General features: G+C 39.2%; 1 protein-coding gene across 1 annotated transcript in view; it reads left to right on the top strand.

Annotated features, from left to right (window-relative positions):
• ARHGAP42 (Rho GTPase activating protein 42) overlaps positions 1 to 24,069 on the top strand; it is a 169,200-nt gene that overhangs the window by 69,386 nt on the left and 75,745 nt on the right. Inside the window, exon 4 of the mRNA XM_054805869.1 lies at positions 19,499 to 19,570. Within this exon, the coding sequence (XP_054661844.1) occupies positions 19,499 to 19,570 (72 nt within the window). The remainder of the gene's footprint in view (positions 1 to 19,498; positions 19,571 to 24,069) is intronic.

Genomic DNA, 24,069 nt, shown 5'->3' with positions numbered 1-24,069 from the left:
GCCAGCACTTAGCCACTGATAAAGCATATTTACATCATGCAGAAGTGATTGCATGGGCTGCTAAAGAAGTAGGTAGGTCAGTAGTTAAAATCACTTCCAGTCTGAACTGTTCATCTTGCCTTTTTAATTTGAAACAGGGCTTAATGAATGGGAGTTGCGAAATGAGTAAGGAGGCAAAGGGGAAAATGATGAGGTTGTTGATGAGTTCATAGGACCACCTAGTTTCGCTTTGCGCTCAGTTGTGTGTGAGCCTTTCTGTGTCACATTCTAAAGCTTGTTACCTCGCCATGTTTGGCAATCAGTCTTGTAACCAGCACAGATTTCACATAAAGCACTTTGGATATTTATTCAAACCATTTCTAAAGACAGAAGCCACTTCTAAAGTCTAAGCTGTGGGGTGTCTGTGGATTGGCATGTGTTTACCGAATATGTATTCAAGTGCACGCATTTTGTATTTTAAGCAATACTAGCAGTAACTTTCTATGTGATCCTGGGGAGATTTCCGTTAAGGGAGACCTGCTAGTATGAAATTAATTTCATGGGCCTTCAATCAGATATTTGTTTCCAAGGGTTTGTCATTTTGGGAACAGGCACAAGAATAATACTTGTTATGATAATGACTGTCATGAAAAGGAACAGAGTTTCCAGATTTTTATTTTTTTTAATAACTCAGTGGTGTAGTTGTTGCTGTCTTTAACATGGTAGTGAAAGTTACATTTGCAACCAAGCTGGTAAAAAATTTCAGTAAAGATTAGTCTAGCACAGAATCCTAAAAATGGCAAAAGCTGTTACGGGACCATCAGTCCCAGGAATATGGTGTCTCTTCAAAGCTGTGATAACGTAATTGCACTATCTACTGTAATTTGGAAGGCCCGATTTCCAAATCAGGTTATAAAACTGATGGAGTTAGTAGGACCTAAAATACAATACTGTTTTCCCTACCATAATTAGGTTTTCTGGGTCTACGTGTACTAGTAATGAAATTTTGATAGTTGATAACATTTATATTCAAACAACAGTCTTGACAAATGGCGGTGCATTTACACTTACTGTCACTTACATAAGCTATTAGTAATATGTCAAAATTATTTTCATAAAGTTGTAATTCATTTTTTAGTTTAAAAGCAAAAAACTTCTGTCCAAATTTTTACTCATAGATTCATAAGAAGCCAAGATTTTTTTATATGTATATAAAAAAAAATGTATTTATTGCTCTAGATTAAACACTACTGTAAACATTTACAGAGTTTGAATAATTGCTCAAAAGGTTGTAGATACCTAGCATATGTATAGATAATATATGTATAATTTTATCTACATCTGTGTTTGTGTATTCATCCTCATACTAAGGCATTTTCAGAACCTGTTGAGTGTAAAAGCAATGAGCTCAGGATCTGATACAGGGTTTTTTTTCAGATGGTCTCACTTGCATTTTTTTCTGCATGAGTTCCTGAAAAGAGGGAATTTAAACTTCATTTGTACATTATTAGCAGAACTTTTGTTTCTTTGTGTGGGAAGTGTCTGCTGCTTACATCATTTAGCTAAGAAGAGGCAATCATCTGGCAGGAAGAAATTGGGAGAGAATTTAGGCTGAATGTCAGGAAAACTTCCTCAGGACGAGCTACATTGTGAAATACTTTGCCAAGGAAAATAGAAGTGTCTAAGGCACAAACTGAGTTGGAGCCAAGTGTTAGAAAATGTAATGTAGAACCAGAGTAAGTATTTTGTATTACTCAGTGAGCATGCATCCTTCTTAGCCTGAACCATAGTTAATCAGCTTGTTGTTAAGTATTGTTTAGCAACTAATTTCAAAGATGCCTGTCACGGTAATGGGCTAAGAATACTGTGTGTTTCTCAAGAAGACTTTCACTCTCTCTTTTTCAAGGTAGGAATTATGGGGAGGAGGGGAAAGAGTCAGAAGTTGGACAACCTCTAATGGGTATCTGCTTTTCCAGTTGAATTTAAGAGTAACTTCATTAGCTGTGACATTTTCCCAGGATCATTTTGTGTGAGGCTCTAAATAGATTGATTTTAGTATTTAGAAGCCTAAATTTCTATGGAGAGTTCTGCAGCTGGCCATTTTTTGTTTGTTTGTTTCTTTAAAGAAAAACAAAAGGAATCACTATGTCAAATACAACCATTACTGGCAATTTGGACAACTTAAATAAAATCCTGGCTCTCGTGAACATTTCTGCCAGCGTATTTTTATCCCTCACTGTTAAAGTTTCATTTAGGGTTTTTTGTTTGATTGTTTCAGTTAAAATTTTGGGGTGTTTGTTCTTATTTTGGACTCAGAAGAAGTTGCTGATGACATTCTGGCACTCAGGCTCTTGATCTCTTTTAGAAGTCTGTCGCTAACGAACAGCTTGTCTATCTGCCTTAATGTCTCCAGCTTCTGTCTGGGAAGAAGGCACCCACACTCTGGCTTTCTGTTTTGTTTGAGAAAAGCATATTTAAAATCAGTTTCAGGAATTCTGACAAATGAAGTTTTTTAAAATAAATGCTGTGGTGAGTCTGACAGCTCAACATCCCTTAAGGGATAATGCGTGCTAATTAAAAAACATTGGTTTCACTTTTCATAGTAAGTCAGAAAATTCTTGCTTTGATTAGTTAAGTGTTTATTTATTCTTTTATTGATTTCCAACTTTCCCTTTGCATCGTAGTGGACCTCACAAGGAGGCCTCTTCAGGGTGCATTCACTCCACTCTGGAGATGTTTTGTTGACATCTGCACAGTGAGGGAAACATGCCTGGCCACAAAATTTACAGATCAGGATTTTGAAAAGCAAAGAAACAAAGTAATAAACATACGGAACTGATTTGGGGTGACTCTTAAGAATGTCTAACAGCCAGAGTGAAAGTGTCTGGGAAGATTTAAAATAGGGACTTTGCAAAGTAAATATTGTTGCTTATTTGCTAAGATTTATCTTAATCAGATAATTTATGTAGCTGTTTATTTTTAAAAAGTAAAAGAAAAAAGCCACAGAAACTCCACCAAAACAGAGATTCTTTCACTTCTTAAATTGAAGATTCCCCCCAGTACAAGACAGTTTGGTTTTATTGTGTTTACTTTTTCTTTATGGGAAAAAAATACTTGTGATAAATATTTAAGAAGTTAAAGATACTTGTAACATAGTAAAATATCTACATTTGTCATAGCACTCAATAGAATAATTTACCTTTAAAAATGTTGTGAAGCATAGGTATACTTGAATTCTGGATCTATTTTTTCTTAATTAGTTCTGTGCTCCAATTATGCTGTTTCCTGTGTTTATGTAGCCATTTCCCCCTTGATAATATGTAATGTAAACATTCAAGCTGAGGATTTTTTTTTGTTTGTTTGGAAAGCCATAAAGAGAGGAAAAACCAGAAAAGTTTTCTTCAGCTGGCTATCTGAAATGACATTCTCAAGTTGTCGTTTGCTTTCATTATGATTTGAACTCTCAGCCTAGTCAAGAGACATGCACTGCTTGTATTAATGGCAGTGATAAAAAGATAAGTACCCAAACTTGTAAGTACACAACTGAACTGTTTTTCCTTCATTGTAGTTGTGCTTGTGATTATTTTATCTTTTATAGTTTTCACTGAGTTACAATCCATGGAGTAAGCCATAAAAAGAAATGGCATCTCTTACCAGATGATTAGCTACCTACCATCACCATATCCACTGCTGATTTATGTCTGTCTTCTACACGTTTTCAGGGAAAAAGAGAAAAAAGCAAACTGGGGGTTTTTTGTTTGGTTTTTGTGTGGTTTTTTTTCCCTGTAACACCAGGTAGTCTGTTTTTCTCAGGTGACATAAATAATGCCTGTATAGTGTAGATGGAATACATGCAGCGAAGGATTTATCTAGTTAAAAGCATCCAAAGTGCTGTGTTCAAGTTATTGTCTTCTGTCATTCACCTCTGGATACAGGGTAGTTATTTTTGAACAACACAAGTTGTTGACAGAAACGGATAATTTTGGTGAAAATCAGAAAACCCATAGGAGGAAAAGAGTGTAGCTCTTTTAGTTATGAAACCTACCAGCTTCAGTCATCTTTGTAATTCTTCATAGATCAGAAAAAGTTAAATGCACTCTTTAACACTTTGTACAATGGTCCCATCTATATCGAAGATAATTCTGCTGACACAGCTAAGCAGGAAGACTAAGAGACAGGAGAGACTGGGTGAGGAGGGGGTGCAGAAGGGAGATATACAGAGTTTCCAGCTCATATTATAAGTGACAGTAGTGACAAAAACCCCACTGAGCTCTTGCCTGCTGAAGGGAAAACAGGAATACAGGACACAGACAAATCAGAAATTCTTTGAAGTGTGTCCTTGTGTAATGAAGGAGTTGGTGCCATGCATGGTCTTTGTTATGGGAAAAGATTTTTAGGGGAAAAAAAAATCACTACCATATCCTGAAAAGAGATGAATGAAGTTCAGGAGACACAAAACTGGAGCCCCCGTTGTTTGCAGCAAACTTGTCCCAGTATATTATCCTCTAGTGGGCTTTTACAATCGATTACAAGGCATAAGTCACTTGGGTTTTTCCCCTTTCCTTTTTAACTTATCGGCCATTAGCTTCTGTTAATCTATTTAAAACTGCTCTAGGGTTAAGGTGTGAATATCTTTCACATAAATGAATAATACTGGGGAAGGGAAAACCATAATGTACAGTGTTTTCTTCAGTTGAATTTTACTTCACAATGCTCCACGCATGTAGCGTTCAGGTATTTGTAAGCGACCAGGTTCTTTGTAGTGTCCGCTCGCTGCTCCTGCTCTTTTGGTGAAGTTGCTGGGTGTAAGCATGCCCGGCACTGCAGAGTCCTTCACTGCCCGATCAGGGAAACGTGTTTGATAACAGTTAACATTGCGTTACAGTAAGGCAGTCTATTTAAAGCCCCAGATCAACAGAGTAAGTGAAGAACCACCGGTTCATGCCTTTCGGCTTCTGATTTCTGGCACGCTGAAGATGAGACACTCCAATGCTTCGTAAGACTTATTATCAGTACCTAGAACAGGAGTTCTCTTAAATGTGTTCATGTGGGAGTTTTCTAGTGGATCAACACATCTTAGAGTCTGACCATGAATGTATTTTACCTTCCTGTTGGCCAAGAACTGTTTTGAAGTGGTCTCTTCCTTCTGTGAATTATATGTAACAGTATCGGAGTCCCCCCTCCCCATTAATCAGAGACAGATTTAAACATCTTGCCCTTCAGATTCCTAACATTAACTCTTTGTAGCTGAGCTGAAGGAGTCATGTGCTCCCCAGGCACATTTGGTATTTTCATGATGAGTTCATGCATCCTAGGTTCAGTATTATTTTTAAATGTTAGGAATGTTGAGTTCAGCCCCACAGTAGCTGCGTTAGTTACAAGAAGCGTAGTCCATGCTGTATGAACCCTCTGGCTGTTAAAGATTACTGACTCATGGAGGCAGGTTTGTAGATTGTCCTGTTTGTTTAAAACTCAATTCTGAGAACTGTGCTATAATGAAAATTGACTACAATGGATCTAGGTGCCCTATTTTGGATGTACAGCTGTGGCCTGAGAACCTGAATTAAAGATGGCTTAATAAAGGTAGTGTTACAAGAACTTAGTTTACAATTCTGTTGATCCATAAGTTGCTTGAAGTAGGTATGATATGCTTCGTTTTCAGATTGGTTCAGTGGTGCTGTCACTAGTAAAACATAAATATTTTATGCTGTCACTATGTTGTCATTTCTGAGCAACCCTGAACAACTCTTAGATACTTCCCTGCCTGTAACCATCACACTCGAGAACCACCACCACCTTCAGTTTTGCTCTGAAGTTAACAAGGAGCAGGTAGAAGAGGTTTGAGCTTTAATACTCATTGCATAATTCTATCAGCCTTCACGTGGCGTCTGCCAGAGCGTGTTGCAGAGCCTGGCTGGGCGTTGAGGAGGTCTGAATAGCCACACCGAGCTCCACAGTTGTGCAGAAGGCTGGTATCCTAAGCTTTCGTATCAGTGCGTGGATGCTACAAGTTTATTCTTCTGTTGCTGTTTAAGAACCTGTTAGCAGCAGCTGACACAGTAGGACGGGCAGGCTGGGACTGGCTTGCGCAGACACTGTTAGTAATTCAGCAAAGTGCTTTTCCTCGCACGTACTTACTTCAGCAATGCAAAGTTCAAGCAGCACTTCCACCCTCCAAACTTTTATTGCTAATGAGGGCCCTTTATTCAAATGCGTTTCTTGGCAAGGCATACTGTGAGAGGAATGAAGTCAATTTTGTTAAAAGTTACTGTGGGAGGGCAGTAACAGCATTGTTAAAATCCGTGTCTGGGCAATTCCCTTGATACCATTCTTTGCATCCTAATTTCCCCATAAAGCCTAATTAACAACATCCCAGTGTTTACATCTTTGTTCAGTACTTGTAATACTTGGGATAATGTTTGACATTTGGAATAGAGACTTGCCACTTGAGAAGAGCTGCGCAATTTTTTTGTTGTTATTTTATTCAGGCTACGAAGGGGGAAGGGAGGACATAAATGAAGATGTAGGGAAGAAGTTAAATTTTGAGATGAATTGTTTTCATATGATATTAATTTTGGAATTTTCTTCCCCTACCACTTCAACTACATTATAAAGCATAACCTATCTGAATTTGTTTGGGTCCCTTTTGTACACAGATGTTTCTTCTGGGCAGTATCTAATGTTTCAACAAACACAGGACTCCTTTGCCGGTTTGTATGCTGTGAGTGGGAGAGGAATTCATGTGCTCACTCTGCAAACGCTTTCAAGTCTAAGATCTGATTTCCTTCCATTTAACACATGTAACTAGTGTGTGTTTATTAATGATTGTGAAGCTAGCCATGCCCTTTAATAATTCAGCTGGGTTTTTTTTGTCTTGATACCAACCTCTGGCATCCGGTTTCTCCAGACCATTATGTATTGCTAGCACAATCTCATTTCTATTTCTTAGAATTCTTATCAGCTGCTGTTTTTCATTTCTCCATTTCCTTGTTTACATGGTAAAATGTATTGCGTTGCCTTTCTTGAAAGCTATTTTAATTTGTCTTTGTACTATTTGTACGTTATAATACCTAAATGTGTATCCATTTTGTTATGTAATCTCTTATTTTAAAAGACATTTTAAGTGCAAATTTTTGGTATAATAATTTTATAAAAGAGTAAGTATATTTTAAAAGTCTGTAGTAAAAACTTAAAGACATTTTTAAAGGTTAGCATCACATAGTTTTGCTATTGTAAACTGAGTTTATAAAATACTATTAACGTGATGGTAGCAGGAAAAGATACGGTTTGATCTTATTTGGGTCAAATATTTGAGATATTTAACCTGTCTCTTCATTCAACTATATAAAAAAGAAAATTAAATCTAGCAGTCTTTTGAGATTTGCAGTAAAATAAAGAATTATGAGAATATAAGAGAATATCTAACTTTGAACATATATATACATGTGCATATATATGGAACATGACTGCTTTCAGTAATCCATTTTTGTAAGGCGTTGTTTTGAAGATGTAGACTAGAATGAACATAAAGGTGTTTGTAGCATTTTCGCTTCAGCAGTTCACAACGCTTGAAAGTCTGAAACGCATGTAATATTCCTCCGAGAACAAATCTGCTTTCTGTATGCAGATGACACTTTAGATATAGTGTAAATAATTTTAAGGCTGTCCATAAAATGTATTAGACATCTCATTGCCACTACATGTTATCAGAAGCACTTTTTTCACTGGGTGTATGTGTTAGGTTTGTAGCCTCTGACTTTACTGCTGGCTGGAGTGATTGATAATATCTATCTGCTGCACTTTCTCAACTCGCAGGACAGTTTGAGCATCAGTTATCAAGATGGCTTTAACAGTAAATTTGGTTTGTCAAACCAGACCATTAAGTAGAAGGTGATTATAATAAATGCAATTTCTGTTCCACATACAAACAGCGGGAATTGAGTAGGTGCTTCTTGGTGCTATTTAAAGTTATGCTTGAAGTATTAGTGTTCTGACAATGCCCAAGAATCTTGTGTTTATGACTGGAACAGATTAGCATGCAAACATTAAAACTTAACTACTGTAAAACAACAACAATTCTGGGAGTTTAAATATAATGATAGTTTCTCTTTAAATATTTATAAGGCAACAAAGATGTTTTAAGCTTGCTTACTGCAAATTCTCAAATGTGGAATTTAAAACAGATGGAATGAATATTTAGCTTTTTCCCTCCAGAGACATCACAGGCAATGAATGCATTGAGTGAACAAGAAAGTTAAAGGGAAATAGCATTAAAAAGAAGTATTAAACGAACGTATAGATAATATACTTTCTAGATATGCCAAACACCATTTTTCCATCTTTAAAAAACTTCTAATATATGGAAATTTTTTGGCTAACTTTACTCTTTTTTTCCTGCAATGATATGTTCAGCCAGAAATAACCTGCCTTATTATGGAAAACAAGAACTGTTCAGATGCCTGTGAAACTTGCTGCCGTAACTCCATGGTACAATTATTCTTATCTAAGTGCTTTTTTTTTTTTTCCTTCACTGTGTGTCTTGTCATTCACTGAGCAATGTCTAAAATCAGAGTCCAGTCTTGCAGTCATTAAGTATTGTATGTTATGGTTGCAGTTCATGAAGAGATGAACAAATCATTAAGAAAACTAGTCATAAGATATTTGAAATCATTTGTAAGACCTGTTACTTCCTGTATAGTTCTGTTAAATGCTTGTTCTGTTGGGAACTTGTCCTGTATTTCTGTAAGACCTTGCCATCAGGTAACGTAATCATAGAATGGTTTGGGTTGGAAGGGACCTCAAAGATCATCTAGTTCCAACCCCCCTGCCATGGGCAGGGACACCCTCCACTAGACCACGTTGCCCAAAGCCCCATCCAACCTGGCCTTGAACACTTCCAGGGATGGGGCATCCACAACCTCTCTGGGCAACCTGTTCCAGTGCCTCACCACCCTCACAGTAAAGAATTTCTTTCTAATCTCTAATCTAAATCAACCCTCCTTCATCTTAAACCCATTACCCCTTGTCCTGTCACTACACTCCCTGATAAACAGTCCCTCACCAGCTTTCCTGTAGGCCCCTTCAGGTACTGGAAGGCTGCTATAAGGTCTCCCTGGAGCCTTCTTTTCTGCAGGTTGAACAACCCCAACTCTCTCAGCCTGTCCTCACAGGAGAGGTGCTCCAGCCCTCTGATCAGCTTCGTGGCCCTCCTCTGGACTCGCTCCAACAGCTCCATGTCTCTCCTGTACTGGGGCCCCCAGAGCTGGATGCAGCACTCCAGGTGGGGTCTCCTGAGAGCAGAGAGTAGAGGGGCAGGATCACCTCCCTCGACCTGCTGGTCACACCTCTTTTGATGCAGCCCAGGACACGGTTGGCTTTCTGGGCTGCAAGCGCACACTGCCGGCTCATGTTGAGCTTCCCATCAATCAATACCCCCAAGTCCTTCTCCTCGGGGCTGCTCTCAATCCATTCTTTGCCCAGCCTATAGTCATGCTTGGGATTGCGCCAACCCACATGCAGGACCTTGTGCTGTGCCTCACTGAACTTCATGAGGTTTGCACGGGCCCACTTCTCCAGCCTGTCAAGGTCCCTCTGGATGGCATCCCTTCCCTCCAGCGTGTCAACCACACTACACAGCTTGGTGTTGTCGGCAGACTTGCTGAGGGTGCACTTGATCCCACTGTCCATGTCGCTGACAAAGATGTTAAACAGTGCTGGTCCCAGTACCAACCCCTGAGGAGCGCCACTTGTCGCCAGTCACCTCCTTATTTTCCATGTGCTTGAGCATAGTCTCCAGGAGGATCTGCTCCATAATCTTGCCAGGCATGGAGGTGAGACTGACCAGCCTGTAGTTCCCTGGGTCTTTCTTTTTTCCCTTGTTAAAAATGGGGGTTATGTTTCCCCTTTTCCAGTCAGTGGGAACTTTGCCAGACTGTCAGGACTTCTCAAATATGATGGAGAGTGGCCTGGCCACTGCATCCGCCAGTTCCCTCAGGACCCACAGATGCATCTCCTCAGGCCCCATGGACTTGTGCACCTTCAGGTTCCTTAGATATTCTCGAACCTGATCTTCTTCTACAGCGGGTGGTTCTGCATTCTCCCAGTCCCTGCCTTTGCCTTCTGCGACCTGGGCAGTGTGGCTCAAGCATTTGCCAGTGAAGACTGAGGCAAAGAAGTCGTTGAGTATCTCGGCCTTCTCCAAGTCCTGGGTAACCAGGTTGCCTGTTTCATTCCGGAGGGGACCCACATTTTCCCTCGTCCTCCTTTTATCACTAACATACCTATAGAAGCTTTTCTTGTTGTCCTTAACATCCCTGGCCAGATTTAATTCTATATTTGGCTGCTCAGACAGTTTCTCTGTATTCCTCCCAGGCCACCTGCCCTTGCTTCCACCCTCTGCAGGCTTCCTTTTTTTGTTTGACTTTGACCAGGAGCTCCTTGTTCATCCACGGGGGCCTCTTGGTGGTTTTACTTGACTTCCTCTTTGTTGGGATGCATCGCACCTGAGCTTGGATGAGGTGACCTATCAGAAGGAGAATAACAAACTTGAGTTTGATTGCAGAGAACCAGGCAATTTCATGATGTGATGTCTCTTGTCTGAGAGGTGTCTAGATGGGTCACAGGAATCACGTGCTTATTTCTCCCCATGGTTTGGGAAGGGAAGCTCATGTGGCCGTATGAAGTGCAGAGGCCATGAATATCTAATGTTGAGTGACTGAATTAATTGCCTGTAAGTTCTTGAGACTCTTTGAACAGGTACCGTTATTGAGATGGTAATGTCTTCTGTCAGGTCTTGCTGTTGCCAGTGTATGAACTGATTCATTAGGGGATGCTTAAAGTTTCCAGATTTTTGGGGGGGAGCTGTTATTTGAACTCAAAAATACTTTTTTCTTTCTCTGTTCTCTTAATGCCAGTCATTAAAGTTCATATTTCTCTGTTGTTATATGGCCACAAAGACAGTTAACCAGTGTTAGTATAGAGTGATCTCAAAGGTCCAGGATTTCAGGGTCATTCACAAGGCTTGTCTTCTGGGAGAAAGAAAGGAGCCTCTGCTCCACGGTCACGTGGAGGATATTGGTGCCCTCTTTCCTTCTAAGAGAATCAAGTTACTGGTTTTATGAAAGTTTGTACTGGACCTTGGGATCTTTGAGTGCTGAAGTACCATAAAAGTTGTAGTTGGCCGTAGAGATGGAGATATCACAGAAGAGGCAAGATGCTTGAGAGTGGTTGGGCTGTATTTGATAGGAACTCGCTATGTTGCACCCTTATCTGAGAGCACGAAGGTCATCGTCACCTCGTTTAGGAGCATGTGGAAACAGCTCAGAAAGCACATGCCCCCACTTTGAGACTGTTGGGTGTAAAATGAATGAAATGTGGTTTATATACATGCACTGATGTAATGAAAATATTTTAAACTTCTTTTTAATTACATGCTGTGCTTAATAGGATAGTGGATATTTTAAAAATAGGGGAAAAAAGACATTATGATAGAGTATTTCTAAAATGACATTTACTCACGTATTCCTGCCAGTGAGCTCACGGAACATATTGATTGCAAACCCTAACATTTTCTTCCTTGCATGATACTTGGGAGGAACAAAGGAAACTACCAAATCGGGGAGAGAGCCCGAGAGGACCTCCTGGTATTTGATATTCTCCCCAGTTTATGAGACAAGGTCGCATCTGGTTTGTGATCACAAAGATAGTCACAGTACTCTCTGAAAAGTTTGCTTGTTTTTATACTGTGCTTAGCAATCTTCTTAGCATGAGTGAGACTGTTTGTTCTTTGATTTTATTTATTTATTTTCTTTATTTTTTTATTTCTTTTTCCCCTTCAAGTGCAGCCCTGGGAGTAATCTCTGGATTGGCTTCCCTCAGTGGGGTCCTTGGCTTTTCTTTGTTTCATTAGCACACAAAATGGTACAAGTACAGTCTTGGTGCTCATCATGCTTTCAAGAATGATGAAATGTTTCTTTTCCTTCTCAACTTGGGAATGTAATTTCTTTCTGTTAGTACTGGTCTCAGTTGGTGTGATACTCTCTACCTAACTTGCCTTGTAGTTTACCTGTACTGGAGGCTGGTGGAGGAAAAAGCAGAGTTAAAATTAACACCACATTGGTAGGCTATTAGTTTTGTGAAGGGTCTTATTCTGTCGGGAAGAGGAGAATAGTGTTTTTCACAAAAAAAGAAGTGAAAAAGCTATGAAAATGTGCAGGGTCTCTTTGTATTAGTAAGAGCAGTATCATTACCTATATTTGAAAGATGCACCATTTGGTAATATGCGCAATTAATATAAATTTCTGTAATAGCTTGTTTGAACTGAAGGGTTTAACAGAACTGAACCTCTGATTTAAAAAATAGCTTTTAAATCTTTATTTTCCCTCCTCCTTAGTCTCTGGTTCAACAGCACGCACCTCTTGGAATTTTTTTTTTCATCTCTTTCCTTTTAAATTCTTACAGTGTCACCATAGTTAAGCATTGAGTCACAGGAAGGGCAGCAGGTCAGGTTGAATGCTTGGCTAATTGTTGTGGGATTTGAATATATTGGGGAAATAAGCTATAGGGTTGGAGGTCTCCCGCTCGTATGGAATTCACAGTGTCCTGAAGGAGGAAAGCCGCACGGGCGGAGGGGAAGAATGAAGGCTCACTGAGTGCAGGGGTGGGCAGCCAGTACCTCCAGCAAAGGAGTCCTGCATGGGTGCAGTTCAGGGAAGACTGACTATGGAAGTGGAGAGCTCTGGCGGTGTTAGGATCACTTCTCCTGCAGTCCCCACTGTAAGTTTTTTTTCTGTGCCAGAGAGATTTGAGGTTTGCAGGAGAATCTGGTTTTGGTCAAGGTATGAGTTTGTCAAAATTTGATCAAAAGTATCCTAAACTGTCTTCAGACTAGGAGCTCACCAATGACCTACTTTTCAAGATCTTTAGTTCTCCATAAGTGAGGTTGTGTGCTTTCTAGTAGCACTTGCCTCTGTCTCAGCATCACTCAACAAACAGGTATGCCACTGTTTCTTTTCACATGAATTTTAAAGGATATCACTTCCCAATTGAAGGGAAAGATCAGGATCTCCTCCTGATTCTTACAGAAGTGGGTATGGCATCTGTACGTGTCTCTGTCAATTTTTCGTAGCCTATAACGGGAGTTGATATCCAAGCATTGAAGTACTACAGCATCATTAAAGGACACGACACGGAGATAAAAAGACAGACCATTCTTTGTGTAAGATATTTGTCTCTGAAGTATGGATGCTGCCAATGAAACCCCTATCTTACTTCATCTCTCAGAAAATCAGTATTTCTGGACTAGTAAATATTTCTGAAAGTGTAAAAAAAAAAAAAAAAAAAAAAACCCAAAACACCAAAAAAAAAAAAAAGCACCCAACCCAAACCCCAGGACAGAATCTGACGGCAGAGAATTGGAAAGATAAAGCTTTCAAATCTAGTTTATCCACCCACCCATAATTAGATGTTTTGAGGGAAAAATGTATCAGGAAACCTTTATTTACCAAGACCCCAAACAAGTAATTGCAAAGTCAAGATACTCAAAAACTGAAACGATGATTGCAATGTTCAGTTTAAAATATTACGTGCATATGCCATATTCTGTGTATATATACACCTCATATCAATGTGTACTTTTTAGAACAAAATATTTTAGGTTTAAAAAGTTGATGGTAGAATCTGAGGCAGGGATATTCGCAGACCAACTTTATCCAAGGGTGAATGATTTTTATTCTACTTTCTGTATAATCAGTAGAAAAGAAAAACTCCTTGAGGAGACCTAACATCTGAAGTTAGGTTTCTCCTCTATATTGTTCTTCAGAGGAGTGTTTCCTCCTCTAATGTTTCATGAGGACTTCCTAAGGAGACTGGCCTTTTGGTGCTAAAGGCAGCCTTTGTGCGTGTTCTCCTGTGTCATTTTTTGACCATTTCAGGTATGACACTATAGTAATTTACTTTTAAACATAGGCTACATGATATAGAAAATTAAAAAAATAACATTCACTTGAAAAAAGAATTTATTCAGCCATATATAACAACTCCCAGCATGGCATGTGATTTATAAGCATCCCCTTGTGGCAATGTATTAAGACCACTTGATACAGCACTAGGCTAAGAAGCTGAATATTGCGTTACACATCGTACATGGAAGTGTCCAACCTATGTTATTACTAGTCTATAGTTAAAACTTTGTAATCTTCTGAAGCTACTTTGTCATCATCTGAATTTCAAGTCTTCTTGAAATACCTGGCATTGGTAGTGATATTTTTAGAAAATTAACACAAGCTTGGATATTGTTTGACGTCTCTTTTTTTTTTTTTTTTTTGTAAATGTGAGAGGGATTAAGATAAACGTCAAATATATTAATTTTTTTGTTTTCTGAGTATGTGATTTATCTGTGTAGAGTTTTCTGTGCAAAGCTGTAAAAATATTTGTCCTGCTAAGGTCAAGTAGCTACAGGCACTGAAATTCACATTATTACCTTTATGTAATATTTACACTTTTTAACTTTTAAAATAAAAACTGAGGACTTAAATACATGACTAATGTATCATCATGACACGTTTATATTCTTTGTAGCATGTAAACCTGAAACATAACTAAGTTACATAAATGCCTGGTGTCTGTATTTGGTCCCTGCTGGTGTGTTTGAAGTTGTATTGATTAGGAGCTGTTGATACAGGCCACAGACACAAGAATTTTTTTTTTTTTCTGACAGATCAGACATTACGAATTGTTAGGAATTGGGGGAAAGATTTCAAATTAAAGTATTTCGTTTTGTCTAGCAGGGCAATATCTTTCTACATTAGAAATGCATTGCTATGAATATATTAGCTATGAGATTCATTGCCTTCTTTGAATGTAATTGATGTTTTCCAGAAGTCTTATACCAACATGAAGCGGATTAGTGTTTGTCAGCATTCACAACTTGTGAGTCATTTGGCACTTCAGGGAAATTAGTTTTATTTCCCATATGCAAGTGTGATAATTCTGTGTTGCAGTGAAAAGTACTCGTAGCAGATTTGAAGCAAAAAATGTCTTTCCCAGATACAATATATAAACTAAATTTTTTCATAGTTAAAGCGTTTTACTGTAGTTCAGATAAGCTTGATTTAATTCCTAATTCTGTCTCTGCAAAAGTGCATCACTTGATACTGTTGCTGTCGTCTTCTGGCAGTTGGGAATCCTGTTAACTTCATTCTCTCTGTGACCTACCTAGTCTTTAGCCCTACAAATAAAAATACAAAGCTCAAAAGGTATTAACTGTTCTTGTTACTGCAATTCAACATTGTAGATTGCCAGGTGAAGCTCAAAGCTTGTAAAGCACTTCAGGACTTAAAATTTCTGTGTCTATATTGTTAGTATTTAATGAATAAGCAGCTGCATCAAAGTTTTAGTTAAATTTCTGTTTATATCCACTGGTCCTACCTAAGTAAAAGAAGATGAAGAGGAATGATGCATGTACAGTCTGCATATCTATCCAAAATTCAGGGCTAGAAAACTAATTAGAAAACTCATTCAAAAAATTAACATTGACTTAAATTTAAGAAAATCTAGAAATGGAAATATGATATGTTTACAAAAATTTTATTCTTCTCTTTCTAACATAGTGTAATAATTATGATTCTCATATGGATATGTTGATGTTGAATTTTTTTCTTCATTCTACTGATGATTGAAACTTTTAGTAAAAAATTAAAGTTTGAAAAATTGCTAGTCAAAAATGTCTCCAAGTATAGATGTGGAGTTTCTCTGTGATGTGTGAAAACCACAGTTTAATCTCATTATTGGTATATATATTCAATTTCACAGCTAACTTCTGGAAGGAAGGAGGGTGGGTTGGAAAGATGGAAGATCATGAATCAGAAAAGACAAATTAATGGTGCTTCACCACGTTGTCTCAAAGGCTGTCAGAGCATATTGAAGTGTTGCAGTTACGCAAACAGAGAATGACCTCATAAGTTGTCAAAGTTGGCTTAGAAAAAAGTATTTTTGATTTTTTAAATGTTTCTTTTTCGATTATTTTTTACAAAGTCAGTGTGATTTTGGTGGTACTTATTTTAATGGTAGTTTTATTAATAAATCTAAATAGAGTTATACATACCAAAGTTAAAAAGTTGATGAAGTTCTTTAGAAAAATCTTTTCCACTAGATCTAATATAGCTCTCTCAACTGTCAAAGTAGTATTTTCCTATTATGTCTGCCTAATACTTGTCTAGCATCTTAATTAAAAAAAGGCTGATGAACTGACACTAAGTTAGAACTGCATGATTTTTTTAATTTCATTTTTAATTCTTCTGGAGGAAGACTGGCACTTTTGTCAAACAAGAGAAACGATCCGATTATTTGATTGACTGCCACGTATTAGCCAAGCTGGGAGCTGGCACTGTGTAGCATTCAGTAACTATTGGATCAAGAAAGTATAACTTCTCTAAAGGTGCGACTAATCTGAATAAGCTTTTAAGGGCAAGATCTGTATTTTAAACACAACATGGATTTCTGAAGTTGCTATTTACAGAAACCATTACAGTCTTTTTGACATTGTTTGCCTGTTCCAAGTGTCTGTGATTCCAAGCTAGCACAATAACTGAGTAGGAGAGGGATTATCACATTGGCAGGAAGAAAGCTACTCTGTTAGGACCACACAGTGAAAATCTCGGATTATATAAAGCAATCAGATTTCTATAGAAATGGTTGTGGGAGGATTAGATTCTTAATTTGAGGGGGGAGGGAAAGGCTGTGTGCCAATTTGTAACGCTTAACAAAGAAACTGTAATGTAAAGTAATTGCAGTGATAGGAATCAACAATGAAAGGAAACGAATAAATGCATGTGTAAGGCAAAAATTCTTCTTTCTCTATAATTTTCAGTTTCCAAAAGCTAGGCACAGCCTGGTGGAAATCAGCGGGAGTCTTTTCTCAGCGGAGCATTCTGCGTCTTGTAATACCGGCTGTTGAAATACGTCTGCCGGGATTGTCTCTGGTACTTTGCTGGTGTGTTCTCCCTCCCCAAAGGCCATTACTTGCCTAGCTCTTAATTTTGCTGGGAGGTGAATTGCCACATCAGGGCTTTTGTCAGTAGAAGCTTTCAGCCCAGGGATGAGCTTGCAGCACGTTCTGTTGATGTGGCTCAGCAGATCTGTTTGGGGGCACAGACCTTGTCTAGATGAAGTACATGACATCTTTTAATTAGCCCTGTGATACCCACTGTCCATTCCTAGTTGCATGTATAACTGTGGGAGTGAATAACATGCCTCAGCCCGGCAAAGCCACTTACTTCCCAGATGACTCCTCCTTAGTGCCAAATGTTTCCTATGAATATATTCTTCCACAGTCTTTGAAGCAGGATATTTCATTTGCTTTGTAGCAGCATTGAGTGAGACTGGTAGTAGTTGTGTTTCAGTCATTTTAAGGCTGTCAAGAGGGCAATATATGAAGTGAGGTCTCCTGGTGTGGCACGGTGGCTACCTAAACATGATAGCGTTGAACGAAGGGAAGAGCCATATTCAGCTCCACATGGAGTTAGTTTGACTGGCACTGACTAGCAACAGGACTAACAGCGATTACTGGTATCAGTAGTAACTACTTCAATAATATGCACGTCTCTCTCAATTGAACTGTGACGTATTTAATATGTTGTTGTTGTATGTAGCAATGACAAGAGAAAAAACTTACTTTTGTACATGAAAAAGAAAGAAAAGATGTATCCACACTTCTGTACCAGTGACTCCAGCAAGCCTTCGTGATTTCTGTATGTGCCAAAAGCCATGTACATGCTCTGTCAGCTGTCAAAGCTTCCGGCTGCTGCTTCCAGAAGTACACAGTGCAATTCTGCTTGATTGTGGGCAACTCATTTAACAATTTTGTACTCCTGTTAATTTTAATCTGCATTGCTTAGTGATCATTGGGATAGAGATTATCTCTTAAGTGCATGCACTTTGCCATGTAGAAAGTGTTGAGTCTCAGTCAGATTGCTGGATGTTGCCTAAAAGTCCATATATTTGGGGGAAATGTCCACTTGGAGAATAACGTAGCTTCATAGTCTGTTGCAGTCAAACTGATGGAGTATGTTGAATGCAGTGAAAACACTCCTCCTCATCCTCAGCACCTGATCTTTACCTTTAAATGTAGCCCATTTTGATCCCTATATCATCGAGCATGCCAAGTGTTGGCTTTGCTGTCTTGGCCTTTGTTACATTAGGATGTCAGAGAGAGTCTCGACTTTTCCTGAAACTGCCCTTCTGAGAGATATGTGGTGATTCTGTGGTCTTTCGAATTGTAATGTTAGGTTTGGGAGAAAACAAAATGTGTTTATGTTTCAATGGGTTTATTCTCTATGTTTATTATTGCAGCCTTTTGAGAAGTTTTCATGCTCAACTGACAGTGTAACGTATCAATTATTGTTATGGAAGGATCACAAGAGCTGTATTCATTCACATGTGGCTTAGGTACATGTTAGCTTTGCCCAGACCTCCAAACCTGCCAAAGCCCAAATGTAGAATGTGATGAGTGTGGTAAACACTGGACTGGTGAGGAGGGGAAAAAAAAAAAAAAGCTATTCATGCAGAAAACCTAAATTTTTGCCTGTAGTTAGTATAATAGAATATTATAATGTGTTTTATTATGCTTTATTTCTGATGTGTTGGCAGTTTTCAATTTCTTCTGATTTTTCTGCAGTAAAATAAATTTAATTGGTTATTAAAAGGCATATGGTGAAGTCATGCTACCTGTTTTTTTAGTGAGTGGCATGATGACATGGCTGGCATTTGTATTCTGCTGCATGTGTGTTTCCAGCCCAAATGACTAGGGACCACTTCGGGTGGTCGCTGCTGGGAATGATCTTCAGAGAGGGGTTCCCAGGACTGGAATTACACTAAATAAACAGAGGCCATGAGGGGAAAACTGTGATTCATTAGGAACCCTGGTTTAGGTTAAAGCGATAAAAATAGCTGCAGGGCATCTTAAATTAGTTTAAAAACTAGAAAAGTGAAGAAATCCAATCTAGAGTATTTTGTACATTGTCCACTTTTCTTTTTAGAGTTCTCTGCCTTACTCTTCTCTGGTCAGTTTAACTAGGTGTATAATCCAAAGAGATAGCTGACAAAGATTCAGATTCTGTAAACAGAGGCTTTTTTGGGCAGTGCTGTCAGTACTACTATGTTTGTCTTCTGTGTGCTGCCAAAAGATGTTCCTGGAAGTTTTCGTTTTCTATTCTGGATTTAGGCAAGATGCAAGAAACGGAAGTAAAACATCAGAAAACCCTTCTATGTATTGCAGATAAAGTTCCTACATCATTCATTACAATTGCTTTAGCTATTCATGGAAATGTTCCATAATAGACCAGTGAACATGTGTGTTGTATGTTTTATGTAAAGATATAATTATTTGACTCCTACCCATATGCTCTTACCAGAATTTTACAGACATGAATTTTTCAGTCTTGCACATTGGCAGAGTTACAATGACTCCACTTTCTGCAAATACTCTGTATTAAAAAGATATGCTTTATGTTTAACTTTGCAGATCCAGAATGCTAATGATGTGCTAATAGCACCGCTGGAGAAGTTTCGTAAAGAGCAAATAGGAGCAGCAAAAGTAAGTGGCTGCGGAAACGATTCTCTTTCATTTCATGTTTATTTGAGTTTATCAGTGTGTTTTGAAAGCTGGACTGAAAACAGGCATTTGTATTCAAACATACTTGATGCCCTCCTCATTGATATATGAGTAAATTATACTGAATTCTTTGCTTCAGAGGAGATGATTTAGAAGTGGAGTTGAAAGACTAATTATAAGCGCAGGGTACAGCTCTTGCCACTGTTGCACATTCTTACCGTGTGGAGTTCTGTTCATCTTCTGATGTCTGCATTTATATTATGTTGCATTTTGGGTTAACTCAGAACCACACAGAGGGTTCAAACAGCTGCAGTGGGTGCAGTGGACCTGAAATGCCCACTGTATGAAGACCTACAAAAGTCAGCATGCTTTAGACATACTCTCTTTCTGTCTCTGCTTTCCCTCTCCACTTTACACAGCTGATGCAGTGCAGCGATTCACATTCATATTGCCTGAGTATTCACCTTCATATTGCCCAGAGATGTTCCCGTGGCGGAAGTGCTCCAGTTGGTGATTTAAGCCAGTTCTCTGGCATTGTGTTACATCTGTGTTAGAGAAACAGTGCAGGTTGTCTCTACCAGGGTTCAGTCAGCCCAGGAAATCAGATACATTGGGGAAAAAGGTGTTGAAATGAACTGTTAGTCTAGAAGAGCTATTTTCAGTCTGATCCTGGAGTCTTAAGTGGTTATCAGTGACTACTTTGATCACAATCTCAGAGAGATTCAGAAAGGCAGCGGTAGTCAATTAGAGGCATGGTTAATAACAGTTCCGTCTGTCTACATAAATATGCTAGTTCTGAAGCATTTTGCATCTTATATTAGCGCTCATAAAATTTTCTGGGAAATTTTCCATTTGTAAGGTAAAACGGGTACAAAAAAAATATCTCGCTGAGGTTGTAGCTGAGGTTGTGCTTGTGCTGCACATGAACAACCTCAGAAGAACAGAGCTATTGGAGAGACCAAAGGCTTATACTTTTTGTACTGCTGTTGTGATGTGTAGCAAACAGATGAGACTGCTTCCGCACAGGAACTAAGTAAATGTTTGAGAAGAATTTTTACTGTGAACTTGAGGTCAGATTTCTCTGAAATGGATGTTCTTTACCCTCTTACTTGATATGTTTTTGTGTACAACTGCATTCTTCTCTTGTCCCACCCCTATGCTGCTGTGAGATGCAGGGCTGGGAGTTTGTTTACCGTGCTGCACAACTCAGAATTTAATCCCAGCACAAAAATATTTTTAGCTTTCAGTAGGTTTTAGTTGCATTGTTCAGTTCTTTGTGTTACCATTTCATTTCATACTCCCATAGTTTAAGGGATAAGTTTGAATGCCTAACTTGCTGTACTGTTGACTGTCCTGATACATCAGAGAGACAATCCACAGGTGGTTCACAGGGCTCTCTGCAGAATTGTATAAGGCACTCCTGTCCCCTTTGAATATATCACTCAGAAGATGTCAACACATATTTAATGACCTAATTGAAGATGATTCCTTTGTTTTTTGAATCGGCAAGTATTTAACATTAAAGGCAGGGCACTACAGGACAGGTTGAGTCCTCTCTGTTCAGTATATCACAATGCCTGGTTTCTTTTCCATATCCCTTCTAGATAAAATATGAGCATTTGCCCATCTTATATAATTTGTGGAAAGAGTGATTGTTTTGACTTGTCTGTGGTCACATAACAGTGTACTGAATGAGTTCACGAGAGAGCCTGGCTCGGCTAACTCTTATTCCAGTGTCTAATGCACTTTATGATGCAGCACGATGTGTGTTTGGGGCAGTCCAGGATACTGGCTTGACACATCGATACCATATAGAGAGCTCTCCCAGCCCATTGTTTTATAAAATGTCGAATAAACTTGTCTTTTCTTGCACTGCTCATGGAGTTCAACTATCAAGGTCAAAAATGAGAGAGAGATTCAAACCGCCTGCATAACCCAGACTGCGATACAAACAATCGCCTCTGAACTGATTTTTATCAGCAGAAGCAATTACAGTTGGCCTTTAAAAGGAATCAACACAAAGAAGTGAGAGATTAATTACATTTAATACCCTTGTTCTAGTAATTACAAAATAGCAATGTATAATCTAGGAATAATGAGACCAGTATGAAATAGAGTAGAAATTTGGGCTTTCTGAAACTCATTGTTAGTAAAGTAGAGAATATGGTCAGATCGCTCACCTCCACTGCTGTCACTGGGCTCAACCCTTGAGCATTTATGAACTCGTATAAATATGGGATGAGTTGAGTTTGCTAGTTATTTATCTGCAGTTGATGAAGGTTTGCACAGAGATTTGGCTCTTTGAACTCCTCTGGGGTCATCTGCACTGATAGCCAAATGAACAACATAGATGCTTTCTTGTTGCTTGGATTTCAGCAGCAAGTTTCAAAGAACGCTGAGAATGTCACTTTTTATTTGAGGTCTTTTCTAAACACGTCAGCTGTATGGACTGTGTATCAGCTGTTACTTTCTGCTCTGAAATAGCAGATTTGAGCTGTTTTTTTCTTCTCCTAGCGTTAATTTACAACAGCGTGTAGTATTGTATTCATGTCAAACCCAAACTCACTACTGTTCCTCTGTCATCCCTCTCCCCGCCAAAAAACCCCCAAAACATTTTCGTGTGTGTGTTCCTTTCCAACATCTCTGCTGAGATGGTGCAGACTCCACAGTATAGCTGATAGTTATGTCATATATTTCCAGAGCTGTTAATTACAATTAATTTGCATCATAACATGTTGTGGACCAACATTTTAAGAGATTAGGTATAGAAGCACAAGGTTAATTGTATATGCCTTTTACATTCACAATTTCAGCAGTAGCTAGATATGCAAACAGCTGGTCTTTGTGATCAGCCTTACGTTGTGACAGTGTATTTTATAAGCAGTGGGGACTGTTGGATTCTCTCTCTTCTAATTAGACTTTGAAATTATTAATTTTAGTACCCTGTTAAGCTGTATTTCCAAATTTTTTTGAGGAAAAAAAGTTACTAGCTAGTGATGTTACCCATATGCATAATAGAAAATGATATTAGGTACCACTGTCAGATTTTGGTAAAGGGAAGATTATAATAGACAACACTTAAAAGTGTTTGCTGGGCTTTTTTCTTTCTTTCTAAATAAAATTCAGTTGGAGATAAAAACAAGCAATCTCCCCCACCACACACACTAGAGAAAAAAAAAGAAAAAGAAAATCTTATTAATTAATGACATTTTTCACTATGGCATTCACCAATTTATTTGTAAGTAACTTAGCAAGATTTTTACTACCATGATGAGCTACATAGGACTATCCTATTGTTGTGTTTAATATACAGAATGAGAATATTTTATTCTTTCATCAAAACTTTTATAAAGCTTGGGCAAAAAATATGAACACAGAAGCCAAAGAGAGTATGGAGGATAAAATATAACCTGTTGATGTCACAAAGCTATATTTCAAATACAAGGACAGCTGTATTGGGTTTGCATGGCAAGGTTTTGGTAGCGGTGGGGGCGGGGAACAGAGGTGGCTTCTGTGAGAGGCTGCTAGAAGCTTCCCCCATGTCCGACAGAGCCAATGCCAGCCGGCTCCAAGACGGACCTGCTGCTGGCCAAGGCCGAGCCCATCAGCAACAGTGGTAGTGCCTCTGGGGTAACAAAGGTAAGGAGGGGAAAAAAACACCTAGAGCAATTGCAGATGGAGAGAGAGGAATGAGAAGATGTGAGAGGAACAACTCTGCAGACACCAAGGTGAGTGAAGAAGGAAGGGGAGGAGGTGCTCCAGGTGCCAGAGCAGAGATTCCCCTGCAGCCCATGGAGAAGACCATGGTGAGGCAGGCTGTCCCCCTGCAGCCCATGGAGGTCCGTGGTGGAGCAGATATCCACCTGCAGCCCATGGAGGACCCCATGCCAGAGCAGGTGGATGCACCCAAAGGAGGCTGGGACCCCATGGGAAGCCTGTGCTGGAGCAAGCTCCTGGCAGGACCTGTGGCCCCGTGGAGAGAGGAACCCACGCCAGGGCAGGTTTGCTGGCAGGACTTGTGACCCCATGGGAGAGACCCACGCTGGAGCAGTTGGTGAAGAACTGCAGCCCGTGGGAAGGACTCATGTTGGAGAAGTTGGTGGAGGACTGTCTCCCATGGGAGGGACCCCATGCTGGAGCAGGGGCAGAGTGTGACGAGTCCTCCCCCTGAGGAGGAAGGAGCAGCAGAGACACCATGTGATGAACTGACCACAACCCCCATTCCCCATCCCCCTGTGCCGCTGGGGGGGAGGAGGGAGAGAAATGGGGAGTGAAGTTGGGCCTGGGAAGAAGGGAGGTGGTGGGGGGAGGTGTTTTTAATATTTGGTTTTATTTCTCATTATCCTACTCTGATTTGATTGGTAATAAATTAAATTAATTTCCCCGAGTTGAGTCTGTTTTACCCATGATGGTAACAGGTGAGTGATCTCTCCCTGTCCTTATCTCGACCCAGGAGCCTTTCGTTATATTTTCTCTCCCCT

The sequence above is a fragment of the Grus americana genome, chromosome 1, assembly GCF_028858705.1.
Source record: "Grus americana isolate bGruAme1 chromosome 1, bGruAme1.mat, whole genome shotgun sequence".
Lineage (NCBI taxonomy): Eukaryota > Metazoa > Chordata > Aves > Gruiformes > Gruidae > Grus > Grus americana.
Note: the sequence above shows the minus strand (reverse complement) of the source record. Positions and strands in the feature narration are given on the sequence as shown.